General features: G+C 37.1%; 4 protein-coding genes across 6 annotated transcripts; 3 read left to right on the top strand and 1 right to left on the bottom strand.

Annotated features, from left to right (window-relative positions):
- Nucleotides 1–5120: 5120 nt before the first annotated feature.
- Nucleotides 5121–6112, top strand: LOC108603585. The gene is made up of 3 exons (XM_017992530.1): nt 5121–5246; nt 5297–5521; nt 5575–6112. The coding sequence occupies exons 1-3, from the start codon at nt 5167–5169 to the stop codon at nt 6068–6070; spliced, it is 801 nt and encodes a 266-aa protein (XP_017848019.1). The 5' UTR covers nt 5121–5166; the 3' UTR covers nt 6071–6112.
- Nucleotides 6113–6892: 780 nt separating this feature from the next.
- LOC108601913 (D-aspartate oxidase) lies at nt 6893–8173 on the bottom strand. Its single transcript, XM_017989894.2, has 4 exons — nt 7970–8173; nt 7696–7908; nt 7351–7647; nt 6893–7298 (listed from the first exon to the last, which is right to left on the bottom strand). Exons 1-4 carry the CDS (start codon nt 8170–8172, stop codon nt 6986–6988), a joined length of 1026 nt encoding a protein of 341 aa, XP_017845383.1. The 5' UTR covers nt 8173; the 3' UTR covers nt 6893–6985.
- Nucleotides 8174–9477: 1304 nt separating this feature from the next.
- LOC108594289 (DBF4-type zinc finger-containing protein 2 homolog) lies at nt 9478–10840 on the top strand. The gene is made up of 3 exons (XM_017979431.1): nt 9478–9529; nt 9614–10577; nt 10749–10840. Exons 1-2 carry the CDS (start codon nt 9500–9502, stop codon nt 10223–10225), a joined length of 642 nt encoding a protein of 213 aa, XP_017834920.1. The 5' UTR covers nt 9478–9499; the 3' UTR covers nt 10226–10577; nt 10749–10840.
- LOC108594290 (keratin-associated protein 5-5) lies at nt 9478–12112 on the top strand. Of its 3 annotated transcripts, XR_001914989.2 has the most exons (4): nt 9478–9529; nt 10749–11097; nt 11702–11903; nt 11959–12112. XR_001914989.2 is itself a non-coding variant. In XM_017979432.2 (3 exons), the coding sequence occupies exons 1-3, from the start codon at nt 9500–9502 to the stop codon at nt 11967–11969; spliced, it is 552 nt and encodes a 183-aa protein (XP_017834921.1). In that variant the 5' UTR covers nt 9478–9499; the 3' UTR covers nt 11970–12112. The 3 variants fall into 3 exon arrangements, 2 of the variants coding, with proteins under 2 accessions (XP_017834921.1, XP_017834922.1); XM_017979432.2 differs by lacking the exon at nt 11702–11903 and having other exon boundaries at nt 10749–11259; XM_017979433.2 differs by lacking the exons at nt 11702–11903; nt 11959–12112 and adding an exon at nt 11562–11694.
- Nucleotides 12113–12446: the final 334 nt, after the last annotated feature.

Here is a 12446-nt window from a genome sequence, read left to right as displayed (position 1 = left end):
TACACTCTGCTGTGGCAAAATCAGTTTGCTGCCACAAATATTGAGGTATTCTGCTTTGGCGCGTGTCCTCGGCCCACGCACAAATTAGCATGTCCACTCATAATTGTCCTTTCGTGAAACAGATGTCCAGCTGAGATAACTGCTCATAGTTGTAACTGATTTTCCACAGTTTGCTTTTCACATTTGATTTGCCTTCAGTTGCTGCTGCTGCTTCTTTTTATTTGCATATCGCGTGAGGCTAATGAGCTTGTCTATATATAGTTTGAGCTTCTTGTTCAGTTGAGCATACACTATATACACATGTTTTTGTGTATGTATCGATTATAGACGCTTAACAAGCTTTTAAGGCTTTCAATTATAATTTGTAGTCAAAGTTAGTCAGAAGCTAAAAATTTGACAGAAAATATGCGCAAATAGTTTAAGCAAATTTCATAAAAATGTTTGAGGAATTATAAATATAAAGTAGAATAATTAGAGTAATTATAAATCAATTAAAAATAATTTAAAGAAATTGTCAAGTTGTGAGCCAAATATAATTTAAATGATTGGTACAAAATTTTATATAATTCAAATAAATACAATTTATTTACATTTGAAATTGTAGAAAATCATTGTATATAAATGTTAAAATTAAAAAAGCATGTCAAGTTAATGTTTAAGATATTATTGTTTAAATTCATTTTATTTTAAGCTTTTTGGCTTAAGTATTGTAAACAACTTTTCAATTCTTAAGATAAAATATAAATATTAAAGGCTTGGCTTCAATTTTAATGTTAGAAATAAATTTGTCATACATTTATTTCAATGAAAATATGTAAATCAAATAAGTTTTTAGCTTATAATATTATAGCTTATATTAGTTTAATAAATACTCAACTAATGTTTATTATTCTGTTCTTTTTATTAATTTTAATCTATTACATTTTCTAGCTAATTCTACTGCTTAGCTTACATTAGTTTAATAAACACTAAACTGCTGTTCAAACTTATGTTTAAGTTATTATTATTAAATGTAACTCAATTAAATTTATTCGCTAATTCTTCCGCTTAAATGGTGCAACTTCTTTTCTTTGCTAAATTGCTACGCTGCGTACTTCAGCTAACGCCCAAAAGTATGCAATGCATCAAAAATAAATTAACTCTTGTTGTTTTGCTGCTTTTATGTTTCCACTCTACGCGCATTTATAACTCCCACTGCAATTGCTGGCCGTAATTCCCATTTCAAGTCATAATTGGCGCTTATAAAAACAAATTAAACTTCAATTTCAGACGTCGGAGGCGACGCCTAGGACGCAGCGGCTCAGCGGCTGCTGTGGTTGTCTAGCGGTTTGTGCAGACAGAGACAGCGAGAGTGGGAGCGAGAGTGAGAGAGCGAAAGGAGCTTAAGCAAGTTTAGCTTGTTTGCTGCGCCGCTGACTTATGCAAAAGTTTTCAATTGCCTTTTTATTGTTGTTCTTGTATTTTTTAATGCCGCCAAGTGAAATGCAAATTTATTCAAAATGGTGGAAGCGCTGAAAAGTTTTTTGCCAAGCAGCATTTCCTGCTTTTCCAGCCGAAAAGTTGGCTGCGGCCCGAATTGCCGAGTTGGCTAATTAAATAGCTAATACATAGATATTTGCATTTTGTTTGAATAATTGCATTTATTTTATTTTTAATTTGTTTACGCGCGCAAGCGTAATGTTTTTAAATGTTCAGTTCGAAATGAAAGCTAAGCGTTAATTATTTTTTGGGTGCTTTAAACTTAAATTGTTGCTTGGAATTGTTTTATAATTTATAATTGTGCTGAGCAAAGTTTTTCTTTTAAATGCAGCTAATAATTGTAATTTGCAATAAATTTGATGTATAAGTAACTTACAGCTTTTTAATAATTTATTAATTGATGCTAATAGAAATTCTTTCACATGTAAATTTGTTATGCTTATTTGTATAAAATTTAATGTATGTATAATAAATTTGCAGCTTTTAAATAATTTATAAGCTTATGCTAATAGAAATTCTTTCAAATTCAAAATTGTTATGAATTTACATACTTTATTAATTGATATTATTAAACTCAAAGAATTTATTCACATAATATTTGTCTTTCAATTAAATTGTAAGCAAAGCGAATTTACAATTTATAAATAACTTTTAAGTAAAAGCTCATAGACTTAAAGAATTCGTTAACACTACAAATTATTAGCAATAAATTTGTTGCACAATAAAGTTACAGCTTCTAAAAAATGTATAAATAAATGTTTAAATGCTTGACCCAGAGAATTTTTGATAAATATGTTTAATTCTTATATAATAAATTTTACAATTTATTAAGTATGTAATATTTTTTAACTTAATGAATCTAAATTTTACAATTTATTAAGTAAGTAATAAATATATTTATTAAAAGTACTCTGACTCATTTCCTTAAGCATTTATTTATGCATTTTTTAGTAGCTATAAGTTGTATAAATAAATGCTAAGGTGCATGAGTAATATATTTAGTAAAAAATTAAAATTATTATGCAAATAGTTTGCAAACTTTGCTGCTTTGACGCGCTTTTAAATTTTATGTATAAATTTAATACACTTTTTACTAATTATGCTATAAGCTTTCATTAACTCTATGCTTAAATTATTTATGCATTGTTTACTAATTTGTCGCTTTTATTTACTTTAAGCGGAATTCGTTTGCAAGTATTTTACACAAGCAACTTAAATGAACTTAAGCTTGTTGGAGGGCTCAATCGTTTATTCGCCATTTGTGCGCTAAACAAACAAACAATGAACTTGCCACAGCAGCAGCAGCAGCAGCGCAACATGCGGGGTGTGGGGATGAGAAAGAGACAGCAACAGTTAGAGCAACGCAGCCTCAAACATTTCAATAACGCGCTTGTTTTGAATTACTTTGGGTGCGGCTGCTTTTGTTGAAGCCTTTGTTTATTTGTTTGCCACCACACACACACAGACACAAAAACACACACACACAGATACAGGCACAGTTACAGAATGAGCGGCAGCTGCTGTTGCATACCTTGCGGCGCGGCTGTAGCAACTGCAGCGTTCGCTGTTGTTGCTCTTTGTATTTTCGATTTTAAATAAAACGCGCGTGTAAAGCGTTTTGCAAGTCAGCGAGCGAACGAACAAGAGGGCGAGAGAGAGAGAGAGAGAGTGAGCGAGCAATTGAAGTTGCCTGCCCCTTTTTGTGGCAGCATTGGGAATAACGCAGGTGTCACGCGTTAAATAACGCTAAACGATTTTCGAATGTATTCAAATTTGTGCCCCAAGCTGCGTGGCACCAAATTAAATGCCACATAAGCTTGCAACACTTTATGCCACATCATAAAGTCCAGCGCTAAGCTCTGCAAGAATTTCTGCTGCTGCGGCTGGTGCAAAAACAAATATCAAAAAATCCATCAGGTACTCGAAAGCGACGTGGGCATGTCAAAAATTAAATTATGTCTTAACAATATTCAATTTGTCAGCAAAGCTCGAAGACGTGCTCGGCATGCCCAAAACATAAAAGTGTCAGCTCTATTTAAATATCAAATTGACAGCAACATTTAAAAATGCATTGGCCCAAAATTCAGTTAGAGCGAGACCCACTTTGTTGTCTAGTGTAAATTACACCCGGTAGCGCTCGCTCTACGGAATTTTAAAAAAATAGATCCATGCGACGTGTTACAATTTACGCATTTTAATGTGTTTTCAAACTAAGGGTAGCTTGCTGCCACGCCCCCCCTGCACACCGCCCCACACGCTTTGGCTTGCTATGCTGCTGCTTGGCCTGGCCCTTTATTCAAATTGAGACATTAGACAAATTTAATTTACAGCTATTGCATTTGATTGTTATTACCTTAATTATGAGTAGGGTGTGCCATTTGCATATTTTGCACTCGCATAGACGCATTTATTTTTAATGTTATGTTATGACTGTTGCCAAGAATAAATATAAATATAAAATATTATTGTGTGTGTAGAGCTAATCAAAATAGAGCTTGATATAGCAAGTAAAATAAGATGCATAAGTTTGTAATAAAATATTATCATTTTAAAAGCTGTGAATTGTTTGGAAATAAATTAGAAAATATGTAACAAGCTTTTTTTATATTAAGTGCTTATAGTTAGTTCAGTATAAGTTTACTTCGAGCTATTACTGGAATTATTTGAGCAGAAACAAACAACAAAGTTGTCTATATTATTTATTTATTTAGTTTAAGACTATAAGGAATTATGTATGGAATTATGTCAACAAAAACAAACAACTAAGTTCTTTATATTCTTTATTTATTTAGTTAAAGATTTATTTATGGAATTATTCAACAAAAGCAATCAGCAAAGCATAGATTAATATTTATTTACTTTAAGATTAAAGCAAATTATCTCCGGAATTATTTTAACACAGCAAAGAGTTATTGTTTATTTATTTTGTATATTAAATTATATTGTAAAAAGTGAAATATTATGCAGCTAAATTTCGCTTAACTTAAGATTAATTTAAATGTAATATTAGATATAAATAAAAGAAAATATGTATAATATTATAATGTGGCAAGCAGTTTATAAATGAAAAGTTAATAGATAGTTATTATCGATGCTGCTGTGTTAAATATTAATGATTGTGCAAAGAATAAAAACTTAAACAGAAGTAGTTAAGAAATATAGACATAAAGTAAAGAGTTTATTTATTGTTTATTTATTTATTAAACAGTAAATTAGCTATGAATAACTAACACTAACGCAGATTTATTTTGATTTTTGAATTAGATATAATTTAAAAGTTTATAGACACTAATTTTTGTGTCACAAAGCTACAATTTATAATTATAATAAATGCTTAAGCAATACAGTTTGTTGTTAATCAGTTAACTCACAAATTATATATTTTTATTTATAATTTATTTATGCTTTAGCTAACATTTGCTTAATTCATTTGGAAATATTTGCTTTATATGTTGAGCAAACATAGTCGGCTTTAAATAAATAAAAGCGTTTATAGTTTTTTAGCTTTTGCTAAGTTATTATTAGAATAATTTCATTATTAATATATATATATATATATATATATATATATATTTTTTTTATAAACATGTCACGCTTAGTTATTTAAGTCAAGCATAGCTTATTAAACTAATATAAATTTCATGTAATTAATATAAAAAATTCTTTGTTAACAAAATTGCTAGTTAAATGTCCGATCAGCGTCTATTGCAGTATGATATCAAATGGGATCAGTTTGAGGGCAAGCCCATAACCGATATACACTTTAAGTAAGTAACTTTATTATATAATAACAGTTATTAATACAAATTAATTGCAGAAACTATGAGCTGGTGGTGGAGTTTATGTGGAATACTTCGTTTCAAACAAATGTTGTATTCAAGGGCTTGGGATTTACGGAGCTGCCCGAAATGAAAAAGATATATACAGACTATGTAATGCATATATTGAGAAATGAATGCTCTGTGATGATGTTGAACGAAAGTGAAACTGAAATTGAAGCTGTAGCGCTGCTGGAGTGGATGACAGAGGAGTGGCATTCATGGTGAGTTTGAGATAATAACTAATATATATATTTATATATATTTCTATTTACAGGGTATATCTGCCCAGCTGCGTGCCCAAGTGTCTGTTTCAGCAGCTGATTATGCTGCGCAAGGAGCTGATCGAACGGACTGCCACGACACTGGAGCTGGACAACTTCGATAGCTTGATGGTGCATGAGCTGGGCTTTCCCGAGGAATTGTACTACAACAATGACTTTCAAATGTGTCTCTTCGACGTCTTTGGCGCCGTCGCTCAGCATTTTCATATGCCGCGCGTTTCGTTTATTGCGCTTTCGCTGCGCGATCAATACGCAGCCGATTTGGCTGCCTATACAGAATATGGACGCTCCATTTACTCAATTTATAAAGTGGGCAATACGCGTCCGTTCGATGTGCTGCGTGAGTTGGATGAAATGTATGCGCTGCTCTTTGTGCTGCCAGTGGAACCGATTGTGTTCTATGAGCATATGCCTGGCTTTGAGGAATTCCAGGAGGCGCTCAAGGCAAAGCTCAGAAAGGAGCAGGAGGAGAAAGAGGAGTTGATGTAGTATTTGCTTAAGTTTAAAGTTATGGCATAAAAAATAAATTAAAACAGTTTTTATTTATTATTTTGATTCAAAGCTGCGTTTTGCCATAAGCATATAAAATAATATGTTTTCAAGCATTCCACTTAAAAATTATGCGTTTAAAATATTTAAAAAATAAAATAGTATAAGTTAAAAGTTTATAGACACTAAAATTTGTGCGCATATGTCTTGCCACTAAGCTACAATTTATAATTATAATAAATATTGAAGCAATGCGTTTTGTTCTTAAGCATGCAACTCACAAACTATGTAAGCAATATATTTAAAAAATTGAAAAGTATAATTTAATAACTTATGCAAACTAATTTGTCTGCTTATAAGTCTTGCTCCAAGCCTCAAATTTATAATTATAATAAATATTTAAGCAATCCATTTTGTTTTAGAGCATTCAATTTACAAATTAAGCTAAAAAATATTTATAAAAAATTCTGTTAACTACAAATTATTTTAAGAATTTATATTGTAAATAATAAAGTATTTATTTATATTATGTTAACATATAAAAGCAAAATCAGTGCCTAAATAAAATGATTGGTATCGTTTTGCCTAAAAGTATGCAATGAAATTGCTTAAAGTCTAATGCAAGTCTTGCTCGTTATTTTATAATAAATTGTTTATAAATTAAGCACGTTTAGACATAATTAAGTAACTTTTAGCGAAGTTTAAGCAAATGACTACAATATCAATTGAGAACTAGTTCCAAACTAGCTCTAGGTACAGCTCACATGTGGCAGCGCGATAAGCTGAATTGTTTTTGATAAGCGCTTTCAATTGTTTATAGACTTTGTATATAGTATACAGACTTTATAAAAATTTGTTTAATGACAACAAGTGTTTGATAATTGCAGCTGATAACCACAACAATAACAAATGGCATTACAATTTGGCTTTAAGCTGCGCGGCTAGCAACAACTCAAGCACTTCGGCCGCACAGCCCCAGGACAAAGTGACACCACTGCCGCCATGTCCATAGTTATGTATGAGCAGCTTGGCGCCACGTCGCTCTGCCTGCAGACAAAGCTGCGTGCGTCCCGGACGCAAGCCAACCCAATCGAACAGATGCTGCGAGTGTTCGAGACCAGGCAGCAAGGAACGGCAGCCAGTGATAATGAAACGCTTGTCCTGCGGGCAGATCTGCGTGTTGTAGTCGCGCTCCTGATGCGTGCCGCCAAGGACAACAGACTCAGTGCTGCGGGTAAGTCAATTAATTAGACAGTTTTGCTTTTGTGTTTATAACTTACTTGGGTATAATATAATTGCCATCATCGCTTTCATCCAGCAGCGCTGCGTAGACCCAATTGGCCTTGACGCGAGTGACTTGACCACGCACTGCATAGCACTGTTCATCGCTCAGCAGCTGCTGTGAGCCCAGTCCAGTGCAGTTGACCACCACATCGTAGCTGGATTCAGCTACAAATTGCTCCAAGTCTTGAATGCGACGTTTCAGTATCAAACCGCCGCGCTTAACAAAGCGTTTCATTAAATAAGGCAGCAGCTTAACAGGCTCCGATGTATAAGTAACAAAGTGTAGACCACAACTGTTGGTAATATTTATAATAAATGCATATTTTATTAGACGCACTTACGTAAATTTGTTCACTCTGTTTCTATTATAGTCCGCCAGCTGCTGCGCCGTCAACTCCGTTGCTCCATAGACTATGTCACGCCAAAAGTCGCCCACGCTCGCCTTCTCATCAGTGCTGAGTCGCACACATGGCAGCAAACAAACTCCCGCCTCACCTGCATCCTCACTCAACCAAATCTGCTGCAGAAAGTCATGCATGCCCTTGGACCAGCCACTGCATTTAACCAAATTTATTTATAACGCTCAACAAATTAATTTGCTTATTTCGGACTTACTGCACTTTGCTGGGCGCTGTATTGCCCAACAGAAATGGTCCCCATAATCCCGCTGAGCCATCGCCCGTTGTGTGCGGCGTAAACTCATCGGACAGTATGGTCACCTCAATCTTTTGCTGTCTAACATCTTGATAGTGCTCCAAGATTTTAAGCGCACTGGCTACGCCATTGACGCCCGCGCCCAGAACTGCGACTCTTAGCATTGTTTTGTCAATTGATTAGCGCCGTTTGCTTAGAGTTTGCCAAATGCACTAGCAGCTGTTATCAGTTAGCAAAGAGAGCGTGAAATAGAGAGAGAGAGCAGCGCTTGATAAGCTCACGTAGCTCTTTAATAGACTGCGCTGCTTACTGATAAGAGTTTGCTATATATTTAAAATTAAATTGCATATTAGAAAAGGCTCTTCAATGCTCAGCACGCTCTACTTAATATTTTAATATTATTCCTTACTCATTGTAAATAGAGCTCACTAACTATTCTTATCATTATAATAAGTAATTTTTATATTTTAAACTGTTGCTCATTGGCAGCTTACAAGACTTAAAAATTAAACCAATTGATAAGATCTTCAATGCTACAGAACTTAACACTCTCTACTTACATGTAATATTTTAGAATTAATATTGAATTCTGCTAAATAGAATTCATATATTTGACTATAACAAAGACAATTTGTTAAATATAAATGTTTTAAACTGTTCAGCTTCAAATTAAGTTTAAAAGACTTAAGAGAAAAAAAATCTATTGATTTGTAACAATTTGCATTTGACAAACTTTTAAGCCTTAGCCTTTCTTTCAATTGATAATACAACAATTTTATAAAAACAAAGTAGATAATATTTGCTAATTTAAATATGATCTGAAACAAATGTAACGTTTGAGTCTTAAAATTATATATGATGCCGCTTTAAAATATAAAACAATTTACCAATTTGAAATTTAATTTCTTGTTACATTTTATACATATTATTAACATTGGCATAATTTATTTGCAGCCTTTAGCGAGATCTGCTATTTAAAATTATGCCTGGTATATATGTACATATATATACTATTATATGTATATACGATTTGAAGGCAACCAATTTGAAATTTTATTTCTAGTTATTTTGCATAGTAATTATTATTACATATTTAGTTAGTTAGTTACTTATAAAAACTGCAGCTTATATCAAGTTATAGATCTGCCATTTAAGCTTATGCTTGTACTATATATTTGTATATTATATGATATATGATATGATCAATTTAAGCAATCTAGCATGCATTGCTTAAAGCATATAGCAGGCCTGGGGTTCAAAGTCCATCCCATGTTTGACGATTTCAAGCAGCTACCAAACTCGCTTCGAAATGAAGTTCATTAGTTTTCTGGTTCTCTAACCTTTCATTTCGACTAGCTTCTAAATTTTTAGTAAAATAAAAAAAAAATACTTCTTTTAAAATTCACCAATAAAAAGTAAGTGCTACAAAATGAAAAATAAATTAAAATAAATGCTAAATAAATTGCGACTTGCAGCCTATAAACAAACAGGATGTGTGACCCTTGTTGTGGACCCTTTGAGGTAAGTTAGTTAACAAAAAGTGTTGAGACTTGACAAGGACACACACATACATGCACATACACAACCTACTCCACCCACTTGTAGTGCTCTCCCAAGTGCTATAATGCAGCACAGCTGGAGGCGCTGCCGCAGTGTGCGCCACGCATACCGCCGCCTTTCCCCAAATGCATAACAGTGCAGCAGCCGCCGCGCTTGATCTGCAAGAAGCGCGTGGTGTTCACCGAGAAGATTGTGCCGGAGCCGATGGTGGTGAATCGCTGCCGGCAAATCACCATACCCAAGGTGGTGGATACGACGCGCGTCATTAAGGTGCCCAAGCTGGTGTGGGTATCGCAAATGGTGCGCGAGCCGCGCGTCATTTACTATCCATCGATGATACCGGATCCGTATGTGGTCTGCTATCCGAAGCGTGTCTGCGAGCCGCGTGAGGTCTGCCAGTCGATACTGTGCCAGCCCAAGCCGCAGACGATTGATATACCCCCGCCTCGCGAGTACTGCTGCTATCCGAATGGGCCGATCAACTACAAGCCGAGCGCCGCCTGCCCGCCCTGCCCCATCGGGCCGTGTGCGCCAGGCGGTCCCTGCTGTCCATTGCCCTGCTTTGGCACCAATCAGTATCCGGTATGCGAGACACGCTGCGGACCCTGCGGACCCTGCGGACCATGCGGACCACGCGGACCATGTGGCCCCTGCTGAGCTCGCCACAACAAGCCAAATCGATTTGCCTGCGCCACACTTGGAGCGCTGTGGCGTGGGTGCAAAATCTAGACGCTCCAACTGCGCAATTTACTTCTTCCTCGACTACTTACTACGATGTGCGTGTACCTAATCCATGTTTAGTTTTTATGTATGTGTGTGGCAACTGGCAAGCCAAACGACAATCCAATCCAAAATTCAATTCAATGTAAACTTAAATCCGGCGATTAAAATCAAATGCTATTGGAATTCAACGACAGACAATTGTTCTCAGCTTCCCCCCCCCTAAAATTATAACAGAACCCAAGAGAACTGACGAACCGGAGGCAACCAACCAACCAAAACTGTCAAGGTGAGCAACACTGTACTGCACTTGCCTTGATACGTGAATTAATCTCGTGCATCAAGGCGTTGCAAGCGTGTTGCTCGCCTTGATCTACACCCACAACTAATCCCTGTCAAGTCAAGTGTACGCGCTCTATTAACTAATTAAAAACTAATCTTTACCTTTTCTATTTTGTAGCCCAGGGGCTGTCGCAGTCGCGAGCTGCGTTGCGGCATTCTCTATACAACCTGCGACTGCGTTAAGCGCAATGGACTTCAGGATAAATGCCCGCGCGCAGCCTGCCAGGGACGTCCTGCCTGCATGTGCTTTCCGTTCCCCTCCTGCGGCCCCGCCTCGTTTCCGCTGCGCTTCGCCAACATGACCATGGGCGTCAATAACAAGCGCATGCGTTGCGCCGCAACGGCCGCAACCTGCGCCGGCGGCGGTGGCTTGTCACGCGCCTGCGGTGGCTGTTGCGGTGGTGGTGGTGGCGGCTGCGGCGGCGGCTGCGGACCCTGCGGCGGTGGCGGCGGCTGCTGTGGCCCATGTAATAACACTCCATGCTGTGGCCCGCACAGTCCGCCTTGCGGTGCGCCGGCGCCCATTCCGTGCTCCCCAGCGCCCGGTGTCTGCTGCCCGCCATTGCCTGAGGGCGGCATACCCGATCCACGTGTTTGGAATTGTTGTAATACACCGCCAACCTATCCATGTAAGTTTAGATTGTCCGAAATTCAGCAGCAGCAGCAGCAGCGAGCAGCAATAGCTAAAAGGGTGGGCAGAATTCTAAGCAAGTGGTTCATATTAAGTATTCGCCTAGCTGGCACAAAATTCATACAATCTTCTCGCACATTCCATTCTATATGGCTGCAATGCAAACCCATCTCTCGCGCATTTCATATTAAGCATACGCCTAGTTAGCTGGCAATTACTACAATTCCAAGGCGTTCTGCGCGTGCCACAGCATTTCACATACTCATGGCAACAAAACTTAACCCAAATTCTTTTAATTAGGCTAGCAACAATAGTTAATCCCCCCCATCTAACACCCAATCCGTAACAATTCCAAGGCGTTCTGCGCGTGCCACAGCATGGTTCAACATTAAGAATTCAATTACAATCGCTAACGTATCCATTTTATCCACACACACAAGGTGGTGGCTGTCCTTGTCCCGCACGCTATTTGGTTAATAAGGACTGTGCGCCCTGTGTTTGGTGTGCGCCATGCAAAGCTCACTGCTACAACACACCGCCCAAGTGCTGCTGCTAGCCAAGGGCGCGCGCACCAAACCACAAATATACCCTCGCTATTTAGTATGTTAGTAGGGCTGCTCCAATAGTTCACAAACTGATGCTGTAAGTAGTTGTTGTAGCTGTTTATTGATCGATGCTTATTTCTGATTTTTTGCAGGCGGCTTCTGATGCACAAGCGCTCATCTCTCGTCGATGCGGCAGCGTGAAGGAAGACGCAGTAGTTGGCAAAGTTTGGTGTTGTTTATTATAACGATGCGTTTAACTAAAAAGAAACCAAAAAAAAAAACAAAACGCCAGGGAGCCACACATTTCTATGAAAATTCACAGTACCTACGTCCAGCGTCCTCAAGAAATAATCAGTCCCCCAAAACTGAACTACAGGGCATATATGCACACGTTGACGATTGTATTTGTGACAAAATTTGGTTGGTACTAAACAGGAAGCAAGTTGAATCGTGAAAGAAGAAATAGCAGTCGCCATTAATAACACTCGGTCCAAACAATTTTGAAGCCACAGCACAGAACCAATGCACAGAAAACATTTCACAGGCATCCTGCTCACAGCTCTAATGCAGCTGCGTCTATTCAAAAGAAATCCATGTCACAATTCTATGTTTCAACCTATCTGTGAGCCAATTTACGCAG

The sequence above is a fragment of the Drosophila busckii genome, chromosome 2L (genome assembly GCF_011750605.1).
Source record: "Drosophila busckii strain San Diego stock center, stock number 13000-0081.31 chromosome 2L, ASM1175060v1, whole genome shotgun sequence".
Classification (NCBI taxonomy): Eukaryota; Metazoa; Arthropoda; class Insecta; order Diptera; family Drosophilidae; genus Drosophila; species Drosophila busckii.
This window is presented reverse-complemented; position numbering and strand designations above follow the sequence as displayed.

Bases quoted from the DNA above. Each gene is read 5' to 3' on its own strand.
- LOC108603585 (XM_017992530.1), top strand. From the start codon at position 5,167: ATGTCCGATCAGCGTCTATTGCAGTATGATATCAAATGGGATCAGTTT. The intron at 5,247-5,296 runs GTAAGTAACTTT...AATTAATTGCAG, and splicing joins ATAACCGATATACACTTTAA to AAACTATGAGCTGGTGGTGG. The intron at 5,522-5,574 runs GTGAGTTTGAGA...TTCTATTTACAG, and splicing joins ACAGAGGAGTGGCATTCATG to GGTATATCTGCCCAGCTGCG.
- LOC108601913 (XM_017989894.2), bottom strand. From the start codon at position 8,172: ATGCTAAGAGTCGCAGTTCTGGGCGCGGGCGTCAATGGCGTAGCCAGT. The intron at 7,648-7,695 runs GTAAGTGCGTCT...TATTACCAACAG, and splicing joins AACAGAGTGAACAAATTTAC to TTGTGGTCTACACTTTGTTA. The intron at 7,299-7,350 runs GTAAGTTATAAA...ACTTACCCGCAG, and splicing joins GGCAATTATATTATACCCAA to CACTGAGTCTGTTGTCCTTG.
- LOC108594289 (XM_017979431.1), top strand. From the start codon at position 9,500: ATGTGTGACCCTTGTTGTGGACCCTTTGAG. The intron at 9,530-9,613 runs GTAAGTTAGTTA...ACCCACTTGTAG, and splicing joins CTTGTTGTGGACCCTTTGAG to TGCTCTCCCAAGTGCTATAA.
- LOC108594290 (XM_017979432.2), top strand. From the start codon at position 9,500: ATGTGTGACCCTTGTTGTGGACCCTTTGAG. The intron at 9,530-10,748 runs GTAAGTTAGTTA...TCTATTTTGTAG, and splicing joins CTTGTTGTGGACCCTTTGAG to CCCAGGGGCTGTCGCAGTCG.